The 19,808-nt window shown below is 54.2% G+C and overlaps 2 protein-coding genes across 2 annotated transcripts in view; one reads left to right on the forward strand and one right to left on the reverse strand.

The window, feature by feature from the left end:
- Positions 1–7,228, forward strand: part of NPHS1 (NPHS1 adhesion molecule, nephrin) — a 41,646-nt gene extending 34,418 nt beyond the window's left edge. Inside the window, 5 exon segments of the mRNA XM_069882760.1 lie at positions 447–633; positions 1,516–1,663; positions 5,081–5,349; positions 5,803–5,914; positions 6,733–7,228. Of these exon segments, the coding sequence (XP_069738861.1) occupies positions 447–633; positions 1,516–1,663; positions 5,081–5,349; positions 5,803–5,914; positions 6,733–7,228 (1,212 nt within the window).
- A 7,981-nt stretch (positions 7,229–15,209) lies between these two features.
- Positions 15,210–18,203, reverse strand: LOC138734937 (apolipoprotein C-II-like). Its single transcript, XM_069882761.1, has 4 exons — positions 18,198–18,203; positions 17,122–17,173; positions 15,451–15,553; positions 15,210–15,333 (listed from the first exon to the last, which is right to left on the reverse strand). Exons 2-4 carry the CDS (start codon positions 17,168–17,170, stop codon positions 15,243–15,245), a joined length of 243 nt encoding a protein of 80 aa, XP_069738862.1. The 5' UTR covers positions 17,171–17,173; positions 18,198–18,203; the 3' UTR covers positions 15,210–15,242.
- Positions 18,204–19,808: the final 1,605 nt, after the last annotated feature.

Raw genomic sequence — 19,808 nt, forward strand, 5'->3', positions numbered from 1 at the left:
GGGTCTCTATGGGGTCTCTATGGGGTCTCTGTGGGGTCTCTATGGGGTCTCTATGGGTCTCTGTGGGGTCTCTATGGGGTCTCTGTGGGGTCTCTGTGGGGTCTCTATGGGGTCTGTGGGGTCTCTGTGGGGTCTCTATGGGGTCTCTGTGGGGTCTCTGTGGGGTCTCTATGGGGTCTCTATGGGGTCTCTGTGGGGTCTCTGTGGGGTCTCTATGGGTCTCTATGGGGTCTCTATGGGGTCTCTGTGGGGTCTCTATGGGTCTCTATGGGGTCTCTGTGGGGTCTCTGTGGGGTCTCTATGGGGTCTGTGGGGTCTCTGTGGGGTCTCTATGGGGTCTCTGTGGGGTCTCTATGGGGTCTCTACGGGGTCTCTATGGTCTCTATGGGGTCCCTATAGGGTCTCCATAGGGTCTCTCTAGGGTCCGTGTGGCGTGTCCCCCGCAGGTGGAGGCCCAGGAGGTCCCCGTTCCCGTCGCGGGGTCCCTGGTCCCCGGGGTGGGGGGGGGGGCGGTGGCCTTGGGGCGGCTGGGGGTGGCGGCCGCCGGGAGGGACGTGGGGGGCAGCTACGAGTGTCGCGTCGACACGGGGGTCCCCCCCCCGGCCAGGGCTGTGCTGCGACTGGTGGTGAGATGTGAGTGGCACTGGGAGGCACTGGGAGCTACTGGGAGGGGATTGGAAGGGACTGGGAGGCACTGGGAGGCACTGGGAGGGCACTGGGAGGGGATTGGAGGGGGCTGGGAGGGCGCAGGGAGGCACTGGGATGGACTGGGAAGGACTGGGAGGCAGTGGGAGGGCACTGGGAGGGGAATGGGAGGGACTGGTTGGGGAGTGGGAGGGACTGGGAGGCACTGGGAAGGGATTGGGAGGCACTGGGATAGAGAGGGAGAGCACTGGGAGGGACTGGGAGGGCACTGGGAGGGGAATGGGAGGGACTGGTTGGGGAGTGGGAGGGACTGGGAGGGAGTGGGAGGCACTGGGATAGAGTAGGAGGGCACTGGGAGGGACTGGGAATCACTGGGAGGGCACTGAGAGGGACTGGGAATCACTGGGAGGGCACTGGGATACACTGGGAGGGCACTGGGATACACTGGGAGGGCACTGGGAGGGACTGGGAACCACTGGGAGGGCACTGGGAGGGACTGGGAGGGCACTGGAAGGCACTGGGATAGAGTGGGAGGGCACTGGGAGGGACTGGGAATCACTGGGAGGGACTGGGAATCACTGGGAGGGCACTGGGATACACTGGGAGGGCACTGGGAGGGACTGGGAGGGCAGTGGGAGCTACTGGGATGGGACTGGGGGTTACTGGGAGGGCCCTGGGGGTTACTGGGAGGGCACTGGGTGGTCACTGGGGGTTACTGGGAGGGCCCTGGGAGTTACTGGGAGGCACTGGGGGTTACTGGGAGGGCACTGGGTGGTCACTGAGGGTTACTGGGAGGGCACTGAGGGTTACTGGGAGGGCCCTGGGGGTTACTGGGAAGGTACTGGGGCTTACTGGGAGCACTGGTTTCAGACCCCCCCGAGGTGGAGGCGGGGCCGTCGGCGGTGCTGGTGGCCCCCGGGGGGGACTCGGGGCGGCTGCGGTGCCGGGCGAGGGGCGTCCCCCCCCCCCTCCTCACCTGGGAGCTCCGCGGGCGGCCCCTGGCGCCCCAGCACGGCAGGTGCCACACTGGGAGGGACTGGGAGCCACTGGGAGCCACTGGGAGGGACCGGAAAGCCACTAAACCCAATGGGGATGGACGAAACCCAACTGGGACCCCCGAACTGGGGTCAACTGGGAGGAACTGGGGTCAACTGGGAGGGACTGGGAGGGACTGGGGTCAACTGGGAGGAACTGGGAGCTACTGGGAGGAACTGGGCTCAACTGGGAGGAACTAGGGTGAACTGGGAGTTACTGGGAGCCACTGGGAGGGACCAGAAAGCCACTAAACCCAATGGGGATGGACGAAACCCAACTGGGACCCCCGAACTGGGGTCAACTGGGAGGAACTGGGGTCAACTGGGAGGGACTGGGAGGGACTGGGGTCAACTGGGAGGGACTGGAAAGCGACTAAACCCAATGGGGATGGACGAAACCCAACTGGGACCCCTGAACTGGGGTCAACTGGGAGGAACTGGGAGCTACTGGGAGGAACTGGGGTCAACTGGGAGCTACTGGGAGGAACTGGGGTCAACTGGGAGCTACTGGGAGGGACTGGGAGCTACTGGGAGGGACTGGGAGGGACCAGAAAGCCACTAAACCCAATGGGGATGGACGAAACCCAACTGGGACCCCCTAACTGGGGTCAACTGGGAGTTACTGGGAGGAACTGGGAGGAAATGGGGTCAACTGGGAGGAACTGGGGTCAACTGGGAGGAACTGGACTCAACTGGGAGGAACTAGGGGGAACTGGGAGTTACTGGGAGCCACTGGGAGGGACTAGAAAGCGACTAAACCCAATGGGGATGGACGAAACCCAACTGGGACCCCCGAACTGGGGTCAACTGGGAGGGACTGGGAGCTACTGGGAGGGACTGGGAGCTACTGGGAGGGACCGGAAAGCCACTAAACCCAATTGGGATCAACGAAACCCAACTGGGACCCCCGAACTGGGGTCAACTGGGAGGAACTGGGAGCTACTGGGAGGAACTGGGGTCAACTGGGAGCTACTGGGAGGAACTGGGGTCAACTGGGAGGGACTGGGAGCTACTGGGAGTTACTGGGAGCCACTGGGAGGGACCGGAAAGCGACTAAACCCAATTGGGATGGACGAAACCCAACTGGGACCCCCGAACTGGGGTCAACTGGGAGGAACTGGGGTCGACTGGGAGTTACTGGGAGGAACTGGGAGATACTGGGGTCAACTGGGAGGAACTAGGGTCAACTGGGAGGAACTGGGAGCCACTGGGAGGGACCGGAAAGCCACTAAACCCAATTGGGATCAACGAAACCCAACTGGGACCCCCAAACTGGGGTCAACTGGGAGGGACTGGGAGCTACTGGGAGGAACTGGGAGCCACTGGGAGGGACCGGAAAGCCACTAAACCCAATTGGGATCAACGAAACCCAACTGGGACCCCCGAACTGGGGTCAACTGGGAGGAACTGGGAGCTACTGGGAGGAACTGGGGTCAACTGGGAGGAACTGGGAGCTACTGGGAGGAACTGGGGTCAACTGGGAGGAACTGGGGTCAACTGGGAGGGACTGGGAGCTACTGGGAGGGACCGAAAAGCCACTAAACCCAATGGGGATGGACGAAACCCAACTGGGACCCCTGAACTGGGGTCAACTGGGAGGAACTGGGGTCGACTGGGAGTTACTGGGAGGAACTGGGAGATACTGGGGTCAACTGGGAGGAACTAGGGTCAACTGGGAGGAACTGGGAGCCACTGGGAGGGACCGGAAAGCCACTAAACCCAATTGGGATCAACGAAACCCAACTGGGACCCCCAAACTGGGGTCAACTGGGAGGGACTGGGAGCTACTGGGAGGAACTGGGGTCAACTGGGAGGAACTGGGGTCAACTGGGAGGGACTGGGGTCAACTGGGAGGAACTGGGGTCAACTGGGAGGGACTGGGAGCTACTGGGAGGAACTGGGGTCAACTGGGAGGAACTGGGGTCAACTGGGAGGGACTGGGAGCTACTGGGAGGGACCGAAAAGCCACTAAACCCAATTGGGATTGATGAAACCCAACTGGGACCCCTGAACTGGGGTCAACTGGGAGGAAATGGGGTCAACTGGGAGGAACTGGGGTCAACTGGGAGGGACTGGGAGCTACTGGGAGGGACTGGGAGCCACTGGGAGGGACCGGAAAGCCACTAAACCCAATTGGGAGGGACGAAACCCAACTGGGACCCCCGAACTGGGGCCAACTGGGAGGAACTGGGAGTTACTGGGAGGAACTGGGGTCAACTGGGAGGGACTGGGAGCTACTGGGAGGGACTGGGAGCTACTGGGAGCCACTGGGAGCCACTGGGAGGGACCGGAAAGAGACTAAACCCAATGGGGATTGACGAAACCCAACTGGGACCCCCGAACTGGGGTCAACTGGGAGGGACTGGGAGCTACTGGGAGGAACTGGGGTCAACTGGGAGGAACTGGGAGCTACTGGGAGGAACTGGGGTCAACTGGGAGGAACTGGGGTCAACTGGGAGGGACTGGGAGCTACTGGGAGGGACCGAAAAGCCACTAAACCCAATTGGGATTGATGAAACCCAACTGGGACCCCTGAACTGGGGTCAACTGGGAGGAAATGGGGTCAACTGGGAGGAACTGGGGTCAACTGGGAGGGACTGGGAGCTACTGGGAGGGACTGGGAGCCACTGGGAGGGACCGGAAAGCCACTAAACCCAATTGGGAGGGACGAAACCCAACTGGGACCCCCGAACTGGGGTCAACTGGGAGGAACTGGGAGTTACTGGGAGGAACTGGGGTCAACTGGGAGGGACTGGGAGCTACTGGGAGGGACTGGGAGCTACTGGGAGCCACTGGGAGGGACCGGAAAGAGACTAAACCCAATGGGGATTGACGAAACCCAACTGGGACCCCCGAACTGGGGTCAACTGGGAGGGACTGGGAGCTACTGGGAGGAACTGGGGTCAACTGGGAGCTACTGGGAGCTACTGGGAGCTACTGGAAACCAACTAAACACAATTGGGATCAACGAAACCCAACTGGGTCCCCTGAACTGGAGTTAACTGGGAGGAACTGGGAGTTACTGGAAGCTACTGGGATGAACTGGGATCAACAGCTGGGGCCAACTGGGAGCAACTGGGGTCAAACAAAGCCAACTGGAGTCAACTGGGAGCTACTGGGATGAACTGGGATCAACACCTGGGGCCAACTGGGAGCTACTGGGAGCAACTGGGGTCAACCAAAGCCAACTGGAGTCAACTGGAATGAACTGGGATCAACACCTGGGGTCAGCCCAAGCCAACTGGGAGCTACTGGGATGAACTGGGATCAACACCTGGGGCCAACTGGGAGCTACTGGGGTCAACTGGAGTCAACCAGTCCCAGTTCCATCCCAGTCCCACTCCAGCCCCGCTCCCAGTTCCTCCCAGTCCCCAAACTGGTTCCAACCCCCCCCCTTCCAGATTCCAGTTCCACCAGTATGCGGAGGGGCCCTGGACCAGTTCCACCCTCACTGTCTCCAACCTCACCCTGGACCGAGCTCGGCTGCGCCACCAGTTCCGCTACTGGGACCAGTACGGGAGCCGCCCCCGGCACCAGTATCGCAACTGGAACCAGCTGGAAGAGGACTGGGACTGGGAGGAAAATCGGAACCGGAGCCTCGGGACCTTCGACTGCGTCGCCCACAACCCCCTCGGCACCAGCCGGCGCCGCCTCCAGCTCCGGCTCGCTGGTGGGGCACTGGGAGGGGACTGGGAGGGACTGGGAGGGGACTGGGAGGGACTGGGAGGGGACTGGGAGGGACTGGGAGGGGATTGAGGGGGACTGGGAGGGACTGGGAGGGGACTGGGAGGGGACTGGGAGGGACTGGGAGGGGACTGGGAGGGACTGGGAGGGAATTGAGGGGGACTGGGAGGGACTGGGAGGGGACTGGGAGGGGACTGGGAGGGACTGGGAGGGGACTGGGAGGGGACTGGGAGGGACTGGGAGGGACTGGGAGGGACTGGAGGGGACTGGGAGGCACTGGGGGTTACTGGGATGTATCTATGGAGTCACTGGGGGTTACTGGGAGGCACTGGGGGTTACTGGGCTGGGTCTGTGGAGTTACTGGGAGGGGACTGGGACGGCCTGGGACATACTGGGAGGCACTGGGATGTACTGGGAACCCCTTTGCCCCCCTCCCCAGACCCTCCGGACCCCCCCCAGGAGCTGCGGGTGTCGAGCGTGACCCCCACGTCCCTCAGTCTGAGCTGGACCCCCGGCTTCGACGGGGGGCTGCCCCAGAGCTTCCTCGTCAGGTGAGGAGACCCCCCCGGAGACCCCAAACCCCAGGGGGTGGACCCCAAAAATCCAGGAGGAACCTTGAGAACCTCAAGGAGACCCCAAAAAACCTCAAAAAGATCCAAAATCTCATGGTTTTACCTCAAAAAATCCATGAGGAACCTTGAGAACCTCAAGGAGACCCCAAAAAACCTCAAGGAGACCCCAAAAAACCTCAAAAAGACCCAAAATCTCATGGTTTTACCTCAAAAAATCCATGAGGAACCTTGAGAACCTCAAGGAGACCCCAAAAAAACTCAAAAAGATCCAAAGTCTCATGGTTTTACCTCAAAAAATCCATGAGGAACCTTGAGAACCTCAAGGAGACCCCAAAAAACCTCAAAAAGATCCAAAATCTCATGGTTTTACCTCAAAAAATCCATGAGGAACCTTGAGAACCTCAAGGAGACCCCAAAAAACCTCAAGGAGACCCCAAAAAACCTCAAAAAGACCCAAAATCTCATGGTTTTACCTCAAAAAATCCATGAGGAACCTTGAGAACCTCAAGGAGACCCCAAAAAAACTCAAAAAGATCCAAAGTCTCATAGTTTTGCCTCAAAAAACCCTTGAGGAACCTTGAGAACCTCAAGGAGACACCAAAAAAACCTCAAAAAGACCCAAAATCTCATGGTTTTCCCTCAAAAAATCCATGAGGAACCTTGAGAACCTCAAGGAGACGCCAAAAAACCTCAAGGATACCCAAAATCTCATGGTTTCCCGCCAAAAACCCCTCCATTTCCGGTGTGACTTCCGGTTTGGCCGCTCACTTCCGGTTTCTCCTCCCCCCTCCCCTTAGCGCTCGAGGCCCCGGAGCGCCGCCCCCCCTCGTGGCCCCCGGCCCCGCCCTCACCCTGGGGGGGCTACTTCCGGCCACGGCCTATGACGTCACCGTGCGGGGCCGCAATGCGCGCGGGGACAGCGCGGCTTCCGGCGTCCGCGTCGTCACTTCCGGTGAGGACCGGAAGTGCGGTGGAAAAGGCGGGAAACGCGGCGTCGGAGGGGGAGAGGGGAAGGAAACGAGGCGGAAGGGAGGTGGAAGTGGGGGTCTACGAACCGGAAGTGGGGGGTTAAGAGCGGAAGTGGCCCCGGAAATGACGCCCAGGGTTGAGTATTGGAAGGAGGGGGGCGTGGGGAGGCCGGAAGTGGGTGCTTGGAAGCCGGAAGTGGGTGCTTGGAAGCCGGAAGTGGGCCTCTGGAAGCCGGAAGTGGACGGCGAGGAAGGGGAAGTGGAAGGGGAAATGCACAAAAGTGGGGGGGGGGAGGGCAGGGAGGAGCCGGAAGTGACGTCATAAACCTGGAGTTCCTTTTTTTTTCCCGCCCCCCCCCAGAGCTGCCCGAGGAGCCCTCGGGGCCACAGGGGGAGGGGCGGCGGCCGGCACCGCCCCCACCGGGTGAGTGAACTGGGAGGCACTGGGAGGGGGCTGGGAGGGACTGGGATGGACTGGGAGGGGATTGGGAGGGGATTGGGAGGCACTGGGGGGCACTGGGAGGGGATTGGGGGACACTGGGATGGACTAGGAGTCACTGGGAGGGCACTGGGATGGACTGGGAGGGGATTGGGGGGCACTGGGATGGACTGGGAGGGGATTGGGAGGGACTGGGATGGACTGGGAGGGGACTGGGAGGCACTGGGATGGACTGGGAGGGGATTGGGAGGCACTGGGGGGAACTTGGAGGCGACTGGGAGGGACTGGGATGGACTAGGAGTGACTGGGAGGGGACTGGGATGGACTGGGAGGGCACTGGGAGGGACTGGGAGGGACTGGGATGGACTGGGAGGGCACTGGGAGGGGATTGGGAGGGACTGGGATGGACTGGGAGGGCACTGGGAGGGACTGGGATGTACTGGAAGGGGGCTGGGTGGGACTTGGATGGTCTGGGACTCACTGGGAGGGCACTGGGAGGGACTGGGAGGGACTGGGATGGACTGGGAGGGCACTGGGAGGGGATTGGGAGGCACTGGGAGGGGACTGGGTGGCACTTGGATAGACTGGGACTCACTGGGAGGGCACTGGGAGGCACTGGGATGGACTGGGACTCACTGGGAGGGGATTCAGGAGCACTGGGAGTCACTGGGAGGGCACTGGGAGGGACTGGGAGGCACTGGGAGGCACTGGTGGGGTCCATGGAGGGGGGTGGGGGGGCTCTGGGTCCCTATAGGAGAGATTCTTGGGGGGTCTAGGGGTCCCCTCCCCATTTTTTGGGGTCCCCCCTCATTTTTTTGGGGTCCCCTCTCATTTTTTTGGGGTCCCCCCTCATATTTTGGGGTCCACACCCTATTTTTTGGGGTCCCTCCTCATTTTTTGGGGACCCCCCTCATTTTTTTGGGGTCCCCCTCAATTTTTGGGGTCCCCCCTCAATTTTTGGGGTCCCCCTCCCCATTTTTTGGGGTCCCCCCTCAATTTTTGGGGTTCCCCCCCCCTCTTTCTCTCTCCCCGCAGCCCCCTCCCCCCCCCCCGTGCTGACCTGGGGGCTGGTGGCCCTGGGGGCGCTCCTGGTAGCCCTGGGGCTGGGGGGGGGAGGGGCCCTTTGGTGGCGCCTCCGAGGGGGGGGCCCCAAAAGTGGGGAGGGGGGGGACACCCCCAAAAACGAGGTGGGGGAAGGAGGAGGAGGAGCCGCCCCCCCAAACCAGTATGAGACCGTGGGGGCTCCCAGTGAGAGCCTGGAGGTAAGGGGGGGGCACTGGGAGGGACTGGGAGGGGAGGGGGGGGGTACTGGGAGGGGACTGGGAGCACTGGGAGGGGACTGGGAGGGGAGTGGGAGGGACTGGGAGGGACTGGGAGGGGACTGGGAGGGACTGGGAGGGACTGGGAGGGACTGGGGGGGACTGGGAGGGACTGGGAGGGGACTGGGAGGGACTGGGAGGGACTGGGAGGGGACTGGGAGGGACTGGGAGGGGACTGGGAGGGACTGGGAGGGACTGGGAGGGGACTGGGAGGGGACTGGGAGGGACTGGGAGGGGACTGGGAGGGGACTGGGAGGGGACTGGGAGGGACTGGGAGGGGACTGGGAGGGGACTGGGAGGGGACTGGGAGGGACTGGGAGGGGACTGGGAGGGACTGGGAGGGGACTGGGAGGGGACTGGGAGGGACTGGGAGGGACTGGGAGGGACTGGGAGGGACTGGGAGGGGATTGGGGAGCACTGGGAGCACTGGGAGGCACTGGGAGCCCTGGTCTCTCCCCCCAGCTGAGCTCCGTGGGCTCCTGGCCCCTCCCCTACGATGACGTCACCGAGTGGGGGGGCTACGAGGAGGTGAGGGGTGACCCCAAAATCCCAAGATTTCCCCCCAAAATGTGGGATTTGACCCAAAATCTTCGGATTTTACCCCAAAATGTTCGAGGTTTGCCCTGAAATTTGTGAATTGACCCCAAATTTTCGGGTTTTGCCTCAAAATCTAAGGGTTTGACCCCAAAATCTGAGGCTTTGACCCCCAAATTCAAGGCTTTCACCCCAAAATCCTGAGGTTTCACCCCAAAATCTGGGATTTGACCCAAAATCTTTGGATTTTACCCCAAAATGTTCGAGGTTTGCCCTGAAATTTGTGATTTGACCCAAAATCTTTGGGTTTTGCCTCAAAATCTAAGGGTTTGACCCCAAAATCTGAGGCTTTGACCCCGAAATTCAAGGTTTTCACCCCAAAATCCTGAGGTTTCACCCCAAAATCTGGGATTTGACCCAAAATGTTTGGATTTAACCCCAAAATATTTGAGGTTTGCCCTGAAATTTGTCATTTGACCCAAAATCTTCAGGTTTTGCCTCAAATTCTAAGGGTGTGACCCCAAAATCTGAGGCTTTGACCCCCAAATTCAAGGTTTTCACCCCAAAATCCTGAGGTTTCACCCCAAAATCTGGGATTTGACCCAAAATCTTTGGATTTTACCCCAAAATGTTTGAGGTTCGCCCTGTAATTTGTGATTTGACCCAAAATCTTCGGGTTTTGCCTCAAATTCTAAGGGTTTGACCCCAAAATCTGAGGCTTTGACCCCCAAATTCAAGGTTTTCACCCCAAAATCCTGAGGTTTCACCCCAAAATCTGGGATTTGACCCAAAATGTTTGGATTTAACCCCAAAATATTTGAGGTTTGCCCTGAAATTTGTCATTTGACCCAAAATCTTCAGGTTTTGCCTCAAATTCTAAGGGTGTGACCCCAAAATCTGAGGCTTTGACCCCCAAATTCAAGGTTTTCACCCCAAAATCCTGAGGTTTCACCCCAAAATCTGGGATTTGACCCAAAATCTTTGGATTTTACCCCAAAATGTTTGAGGTTCGCCCTGAAATTTTTGATTTGACCCAAAATCTTCGGGTTTTGCCTCAAATTCTAAGGGTTTGACCCCAAAATCTGAGGCTTTGACCCCCAAATTCAAGGTTTTCACCCCAAAATCCTGAGGTTTTACCCCAAAATCTGGGATTTGACCCAAAATCTTTGGATTTTACCCCAAAATGTTCGAGGTTTGCCCTGAAATTTGTGATTTGACCCAAAATCTTCGGGTTTTGCCTCAAAATCTAAGGGTTTGACCCCAAAATCTGAGGCTTTGACCCCCAAATTCAAGGTTTTCACCCCAAAATCCTGAGGTTTTACCCCAAAATCTGGGATTTGACCCAAAATCTTTAGGTTTTGCCCCAAAATTTGAGGGTTTGACCCCAAAATCCTGAATTTTACCCCAAAATCTTGGCCTTTTTACCCAAGATCTGGGGTTTGACCCCAAAATCTGGGAATTTTACCCCAAAATCCTGGGGGTTTGACCCAAAATCTGAGGTTTTCACCCCAAAATCCTGGGGTTTGGCCCTAAAATCCAGAATTTTTACTTAAAATCTGAGGTTTTCAACCCAAAATCGGGATGTTTCACCGAAAAATATTGGAATTTTATCCAAAATCCTGGGTTTTACACCCAAAATATTGTTTCTTTTTATCAAAAATTAGAATTTTTATCCAAAATCTGGATTTTTCAGCCCAGAATGTGGAATTTTCACCCTAAAATCTGATTTTTAACCTCAAATTTTGTGTTTTTACCCCAAAATCCTGGGTTTTGACCCCAAAATCTGAGGCTTTGACCTCAAAATCCAAGTTTTACCCCCAAAAATTTGTGATTTCACCCCAAAATCCAAGATTTTGACCCAAAATTCTGGGGTTTGACCCCAAAATCTGGGATTTTCACTCAAAAATTATGATTTTAACCCAAAATCTACTTTTTTTCAAACCAAAATTAGGAAATTTTACTCCAAAATTGTGAGTTTTTCCCCCAAAAACTAAAAGTGAAAATTTCGTGGAGATTTTGGGTCTAAAAAGCAAAATTTTGGGGTCCTGGGATGGATTTTGGGTTGAAAAAGCACAATTTTGGGTTGAAAAAGCACAAATTTGGGTCAAAAAAGCAAAATTTTGGGTCCCCCGGTGGATTTTGGGTTGAAAAAGCTCGATTTTGGGTCAGAAAAGCAAAATTTTGAGTCGAAAAAGCACAATTTTTGGGTCCCCCAGTGGATTTTGGGTTGAAAAAGCTCAATTTTGGGTCAAAAAAGCACAAATTTGAGTCGAAAAAGCACAATTTTTGGGTCCTGGAATGGATTTTGGGATGAAAAAGCTCAATTTTGGATCAAAAAAGCAAAATTTTGAGTCAGAACCCCACAGTTTTGGGTCAAAAAAGCAAAATTTTGGGGTCCTGGGGTGGATTTTGGGTTGAAAAAGCTCAATTTCGGGTCAAAAAAGCAAAATTTTGAGTCGAAAAAGCACAATTTTTGGGTCCTGGGGTGGATTTTGGGTTAAAAAAGCACAATTTTGAGTAGAAAAAGCACAAATTCAGGTCAAAAAAACAAAATTTTGGGTCCCCCAGTGGATTTTGGGGTGAAATGGGAGTATTTTGGGTTGAAAAAGCTCGATTTTGGGTCAAACCCCACAATTTTGGGTCAAAAAAGCAAAATTTTGGGGTCCCGAGGTGGATTTTGGGGTGAAAAGGGACCATTTTGGGTTGAAAAAGCACAATTTTGAGTCAAAAAATCAGGATTTTTGGGTTCAAGGGTGGATTTTGGGGTGAAACGAGACCATTTTGGGTTGAAAAAGCACAATTTTGGGTTGAAAAACTACAATTTTGGGTCAAAAGAGCAAAATTTTGGGGTCCTGGGGTGGATTTTGGGGTGGAATGGGACCGTTTTGGGTTGAAAAAGCACAATTTTGAGTCAAAAAATGAGGATTTTTGGGTTCAAGGGTGGATTTTGGGGTGAAACAAGACCATTTTGGGTCAAAAAAGCACAATTTTGAGTCAAACCCCCACAATTTTGGGTCAAAAGAGCAAAATTTTGGGGTTCTGAGGTGGATTTTGGGGTGAAATGGGACCATTTTGGGTTGAAAAAGCACAATTTTGGGTCAAAAAATCAGGATTTTGGGGTTCAAGGGTGGATTTTGGGGCGAAACAGGAGCATTTTGGGTCATAAAAGCACAATATTGAGTTAAAAAACCACGATTTTGGGTCAAAAAAGCAAAATTTTGGGATCCTGGGGTGGATTTTGGGGTGGAATGGGACCATTTTGGGTTGAAAAAGCACAATTTTGAGTCAAAAAATCAGGATTTTTGGGTTCAAGGGTGGATTTTGGGGTGAAACGAGACCATTTTGGGTCGAAAAAGCACAATTTTGGGTTGAAAAGCCAAATTTTAAGTAAAAAAATCAGGATTTTTGGATTTGGGGGTGAAGCAGGGTAATTTTGAGTCTAAAACTCACCATTTTGGGGTCCCCCCCCACTAACACCCCCCCCTCTCCCCACAGGTGCCCCCCCCCCCTCGTGACCCCCCAGGGGGAGCTGGTGTGACCCCTCCCCCCCAATAAACTCCGCCCCCTAATGACGTCACAGCCTCTAATGAGCTTTAATTGGGGGGGGGCAGTTTCCAGTTGGAACCAGTTTCCTCCCAGTATGGCAGCCCCAGCCCCAGTTTCAGGCTCTGGTCCCTCCCAGTCCCTCCCAGTGCCTCCCAGTCCCAAAAAGACCATCAAGACCTCCAAGGTCTCCAAGATGACCACCATGATGACCTCCAAACCCCTTTAAATGACCATGGTGACCACCAAGACCCCTTGAATGACCCCCAAGACCCCTTGAATGACCTCCAAAGCCCTTTAAATGACCATGATGGCCACCAAGACCCCCATGATGACCACCAAGATCCCTTGAATGACCTCCAAAGCCCTTTAAATGACCATGGTGATCACCAAGACCCCTTGGATGACCACCAAGACCCCCATGGTGAACTCCAAACCCCTTCAAATGACCATGATGACCACGAAGACCCCCATTATGATGTCCAAGACCCCCATGATGATCTCCAAACCCCTCTAAATGACCATGATGACCACCAAGACCCCCATGATGGCCACCAAGACCCCTTGAATGACCACCAAGACCCCTTGAATGACCTCCAAACCCCTTTAAATGACCATGGTGGCCTCTAAGACCTCCGTGATGACCTCCAAGACCCTTTAAATGACCATGATGGCCTCTAAGACCCCCGTGATGACCTCCAAGACCCCCATGATGACCTCAAACCTCTTTAAATGACCATGATGGCCACCAGGACCACCATGATGACCTCCAAACCCCTTTAAATGACCATGGTGACCAACAAGACCCCTTGAATGACCTCCAAACCCCTTTAAATGACCATGGTGACCACCAAGACCCCCATGATGACCACCAAGACCCCTTGAATGACCTCCAAACCCCTTTAAATGCCCATGATGGCCACCAAGACCCCTTGGATGACCACCAAGACCCCTTGAATGACCACCAAGACCCTTTTAAATGACCATGATGACCACCAAGACCCCTATTATGATATCCAAGATCCTCATGATGACCACCGAGACCCCTTAAATGACCACCAAGACCCCTGTGATGACCACCAAGACCCCTTGAATGACCTCCAAACCCCTTTAAATGCCCATGATGGCCACCAAGACCCCTTGGATGACCACCAAGACCCCTTGAATGACCACCAAGACCCTTTTAAATGACCATGATGACCACCAAGACCCCTATTATGATCTCCAAGATCCTCATGATGACCACCGAGACCCCTTAAATGACCACCAAGACCCCTGTGATGACCACCAAGACCCCTTGAATGACCACCAAGACCCCTTTAAATGACCATGATGACCACCAAGACCCCTTAAATGACCACCAAGACCCCCATGATGACCTCCAAACCCCTTTAAATGACCATGGTGACCACCAAGACCCCTTGAATGACCTCCAAACCCCTTTAAATGACCATGATGACCACGAAGACCCCCATTATGATCTCCAAGACCCCCATGATGATCTCCAAACCCCTTTAAATGACCATGATGGCCACCAAGACCCCCGTGATGATCTCCAAGACCCCTGTGATGACCACCAAGACCCCTTCAATGACTTCCAAACCCCTTTAAATGACAATGATGGCCACCAAGACCCCTTGAATGACCACCAAGACCCCTTGAATGACCTCCATACCCCTTTAAATGACCATGGTGACCACCAAGACCACCATGATGACCACCAAGACCCCTTGAATGACCTCCAAACCCCTTTAAATGACCATGGTGACCACCAAGACCCCCATGATGACCACCAAGACCCCTTGAATGACCTCCAAACCCCTTTAAATGCCCATGATGGCCACCAAGACCCCTTGGATGACCACCAAGACCCCTTGAATGACCTCCAAACCCCTTTAAATGACCATGATGGCCACCAAGATCCCCATGATGACCACCAAGACCCCTTTAAATGACCATGATGACCACCAAGACCCCTTGAACGACCACCAAGACCCCCATGAATGACCTCCAAACCCCTTTAAATGCCCATGATGACCACCAAGGCCCCCATGATGACCACCAAGACCCCTTGAATGATCTCCAAACCCCTTTAAATGACCATGGTGACCACCAAGATCCCCATTATGATCTCCAAGACCCCCATGATGACCACCAAGACCCCGTGATGACCTCCAAGACCCCTTGAATGACCTCCAAACCCCTTTAAATGACCATGGTGACCACCAAGACCCCTGTGATGACCACCAAGACCCCTTGAATGACCACCAAGACCCCTTGAATGACCTCCAAACCCCTTTAAATGACCATGATGGCCACCAAGACCCCTTGAATGACCACCAAGACCCCCATGAATGACCTCCAAACCCCTTTAAATGACCATGATGACCACCAAGAAGACCACTGAGCTTTTATTGAGGGGGGACGCTCAACGTGGTGGGTCCCCCCCGCCTCGTCGGCCATCTTGGGGGTCCCCCCTCTCCATTTTGGGGGGGGGGGGGGGGTCACTCCTCCCCCTGCCACCAGTGGTAGAGCTGGTCCCCCAGGATCCCCGTGTAGGTCATCACGGCCTCGGACCCCCTGGCGTAGGCGTCTCTGGGAGGGGGTCGAACAGGGGGGTCCCCAGGTCGATATGACCCCGGAGACCCCATGTGACGTCATAGTGACGTCATCGTGACGTCACAGGGGGAGAGGGAGGAGTCAGGAACTCACTGGATCCGTTCTTGAGCCGCTTGGAGGTTGAGGCCCCCTAAGAAGTTCCGGAGCTTGGAGAAGGCATCGGCGGGGCTGGGGGTGTCGGGGGGGGCGGCGGCCGCTGTGGGAGGGGGGAGAAAGGGGGTGAGAGGCCACGGAGTGGGGCGGGACGCCCCCAAAATGGGTCGAAATGCCCCAAAATGGGTCAAAACACACAAAAAAAATGGAATTTGGGCACCAAAAAGGGGTCAAAACACCCCAAAAATGGACCTTGGGCACCAAAAAGGGGTCAAAACACCCCAAAAACGGACCTTGGGCACCAAAAAATGGGTCAAAACACCCCAAAATGGACCTTGGGCCCCAAAAAGGGGTCAAAACACCCCAAAAATGGACATCGGTGACCAACAAGGGGTCAAAACACCCCAAAAATGGACCTTGGACACCGAAAATGGGTCAAAACACCCCAAAAACGGACCTTGGGCCCCAAGAATGGGTCAAAACACCCCAAAAATGGACCTTGGGCACCAAAAAAGGGGTCCAAACACCCCAAAAATGGGTCAAAACACCCCAAAAATGGAGCTTGGGCCCCAAAAAGGGGTCAAAACACCCCAAAAATGGACATAGGTGACCAAAAAGGGGTCAAACACCCCTAGAAATGGGTCAAAACACCCCAAAAATGGACCTTGGACACCGAAAATGGGTCAAAACACCCCAAAAAGGGGTCAAAACACCCCCAAAAGGGTCAAAACACCCCAAAAATGGACCTTGGGCACCAAAAAGGGGTCCAAACACCCCAAAAATGGGTCAAAACACCCCAAAAATGGACCTTGGGCCCCAAAAAGGGGTCAAAACACCCCAAAAATGGACCTTGGGCCCCAAAAATGGGTCAAAACACCCCAAAAATGGACCTTGGGCACTAAAAAGGGGTCCAAACACCCCAAAAATGGGTCAAAACACCCCAAAAATGGACCTTGGGCACCAAAAAAGGGGTCCAAACACCCCCAAAATGGGTCAAAACACCCCAAAAATGGACCTTGGGCCCCAAAAAGGGGTCAAAACACCCCAAAAATGGGTCAAAACACCCAAAAAATGGAGCTTGGGCACCAAAAATCGGTCAGAACACCCCAAAAAATGGACCTTGGTCACCAAAAAGGGGTCAAAACACCCCAAAAACGGACCTTGGACACCAAAAAGGGGTCCAAACACCCCAAAAATGGACCTTGGGCACCAAAAATGGGTCAAAACACCCCAAAAATGGACATAGGTGACCAAAAAGGGGTCAAACACCCCTAGAAATGGGTCAAAACACCCCAAAAATGGACCTTGGACACCGAAAATGGGTCAAAACACCCCAAAAAGGGGTCAAAACACCCCCAAAAGGGTCAAAACACCCCAAAAATGGAGCTTGGGCCCCCAAAATGGGTCAAAACACCCCAAAAATGGACCTTGGGCACCAAAAAGGGGTCAAAACACCCCAAAAATGGACCTTGGCTACAAGAAACTGGAGGTTTTGGGGTGTTTTGGGTGCTGGGAGGGGGGGATTGGGGGGGGCGGTGGGTTTTGGGGTGATTTAAGGGGCTTTTGGGGCTTTTGGGGGGGGTTGAAGTGATTTGAGGGGTTTTGGGGTGGGGGGGCAGTGGATTTTGGGGTGAATTTGTGGGGTTTTGGGGTGCGGGGGGGGGGTCTCACCCAGTCCCAGCAGCAGCAGCAGCGTCGCCGCCGTCGTTTTGGGGTGCATGGCCTGGGGGGGGGGGGGCAAAAGTGAGAAGAGGGGGCCCCAAAATCCTAAATGCACCCAATTCACCCCAAAATCCTCTGCCCCCCCCACCCCAAAACCCCAAAAATCGCTTCAACCCCCCCAAAAGCCTCAAAATCCAGAGAATTCACCCCAAAAATCAGTGCCCCCCCCACCCCAAAACCCCTCAAATCCCTTCAAACCCCTCCAAAAGCCCCAAAATCCATGGAATTCACCCCAAAAACCACTGCCCCCCCACCCCAAAACCCCTCGAATCGCTTCAAACCCCCCAAAAGCCCCAAAATCCAGAGAATTCACCCCAAAAATTGCTGCCTCCCCCCCCAAAACCCCTCAAATTGCTTCAAAAGCCCCAAAATCAACAGGATTCACCCCAAAACTGCTGCCCCCCCACCCCAAAACCCCTCAAATCGCTTCAAACCCCCCAAAAGCCCCAAAATCCAGAGAATTCACCCCAAAAATCGCTGCCTCCCCCCCAAAACCCCTCAAATCGCTTCAAAAGCCCCAAAATCCAGAGAATTCACCCCAAAACTGCTGCCCCCCCACCCCAAAACCCCTCAAATCACTTCAAAAGCCCCAAAATCCAGAGAATTCACCCCAAAACTGCTGCCCCCCCACCCCAAAACCCCTCAAATCGCTTCAAACCCCCCCCAAAGCCCCAAAATCCAGAGAATTCACCCCAAAAATCGCTGCCTCCCCCCCCAAAACCCCTCAAATTTCTTCAAAAGCCCCAAAATCAACAGGATTCACCCCAAAAATCGCTGCCCCCCCACCCCAAACCCCCTCAAATCGCTTCAAAAGCCCCAAAATCCAGAGAATTCACCCCAAAACTGCTGCCCCCCCACCCCAAAACCCCTCAAATCACTTCAAAAGCCCCAAAATCCAGAGAATTCACCCCAAAAATCGCTGCCCCCCCACCCCAAAACCCCTCAAATCGCTTCAAACCCCCCCAAAAGCCCCAAAATCCAGAGGATTCACCCCAAAAATCGCTGCCCCCCCCCCCCACCTTCACCTTCGCTCCCGGCCTCTCCCTCCCCTCCCCCCCCCCGAACCCCCCTATTTATAAAGGGGGGGGAGGGGGGGGGCGGATCCAGGGGAGGAGGGGGTCAAAGTCCGAGGAGGGGGGAAGGGGGGGGGGTCAAGGGGCAGGTTTGGGGTGAAAAGAGCCAATTTTGGGGCTTTGAGCCAATTTTGAGGCGTTTTGATCGATTTGGGGACTTTTTTATCAATTTTTTGAAGTTATTTTAACCCTTTTGGGGCGTTTTGATCCAATTTGGTGGTTTTTGAGCCCATTTTGGGGCGTTTTGAGCCATTTTGGGGCATTTTGACCCATTTTAGGGCGTTTTGAGCCCATTTTAACCCAATTTGTGGCTTTTTGACCCATTTTAGGGCGTTTTGAGCCCATTTTAACCAAATTTGGTGTATTTTGAGACCATTTTGGGGCGTTTTGACCCATTTTGGGGCGGTTTGACCCATTTTAGGGCGTTTTGAGCCCATTTTAACCCAATTTGTGGCTTTTTGACCCATTTTAGGGCGTTTTGAGCCCATTTTAACCAAATTTGGTGTATTTTGAGACCATTTTGGGGCGTTTTGACCCATTTTGGGGCGGTTTGACCCATTTTAGGGCGTTTTGAGCCCATTTTAACCCAATTTGTGGCTTTTTGACCCATTTTAGGGCGTTTTGAGCCCATTTTAACCAAATTTGGTGTATTTTGAGCCCATTTTGGGGCGTTTTGAGCCATTTTGGGGCGGTTTGACCCATTTTAGGGCGTTTTGAGCCCATTTTAACCCAATTTGTGGCTTTTTGACCCATTTTAGGGCGTTTTGAGCCCATTTTAACCAAATTTGGTGTATTTTGAGCCCATTTTGGGGCGTTTTGAGCCATTTTGGGGCGTTTTGACCCATTTTAGGGCGTTTTGAGCCCATTTTAACCCAATTTGTGGCTTTTTGACCCATTTTAGGGTATTTTGAGCCCTTTTTAACCAAATTTGGTGTATGTTGAGACCATTTTGGGGCATTTTGACCCATTTTAGGGCGTTTTGAGCCCATTTTAACCAAATTTGGTGTATTTTGAGCCCATTTTGGGGCCTTTTGAGCCATTTGGGGGCGTTTTGACCCATTTTAGGGCGTTTTGAGCCCATTTTAACCAAATTTGGTGTATTTTGAGACCATTTTGGGGCGTTTTGACCCATTTTGGGGCGTTTTGACCCATTTTAGGGCGTTTTGAGCCCATTTTAACCCAATTTGTGGCTTTTTGACCCATTTTAGGGCGTTTTGAGCCCATTTTAACCAAATTTGGTGTATTTTGAGACCATTTTGGGGCGTTTTGAGCCATTTTGGGGCGGTTTGACCCATTTTAGGGCGTTTTGAGCCCATTTTAACCCAATTTGTGGCTTTTTGACCCATTTTAGGGCGTTTTGAGCCCATTTTAACCAAATTTGGTGTATTTTGAGCCCATTTTGGGGCGTTTTGACCCATTTTGGGGCGTTTTGACCCATTTTAGGGCGTTTTGAGCCCATTTTAACCCAATTTGTGGCTTTTTGACCCATTTTAGGGTATTTTGAGCCCTTTTTAACCAAATCTGGTGTATTTTGAGACCATTTTGGGGCATTTTGAGCCATTT

This window comes from Phaenicophaeus curvirostris, unplaced genomic scaffold (assembly GCF_032191515.1).
Source record: "Phaenicophaeus curvirostris isolate KB17595 unplaced genomic scaffold, BPBGC_Pcur_1.0 scaffold_320, whole genome shotgun sequence".
Classification (NCBI taxonomy): domain Eukaryota; kingdom Metazoa; phylum Chordata; class Aves; order Cuculiformes; family Cuculidae; genus Phaenicophaeus; species Phaenicophaeus curvirostris.

Coding starts and splice junctions, on each gene's coding strand:
- LOC138734937 (XM_069882761.1), bottom strand. CDS start 17,170: ATGCACCCCAAAACGACGGCGGCGACGCTGCTGCTGCTGCTGGGACTG. Junction 15,554..17,121: donor GCTGCTGCTGCTGGGACTGG/GTGAGACCCCCC, acceptor CCCCTCCCACAG/CGGCCGCCGCCCCCCCCGAC. Junction 15,334..15,450: donor GCGGCTCAAGAACGGATCCA/GTGAGTTCCTGA, acceptor ACCCCCTCCCAG/AGACGCCTACGCCAGGGGGT.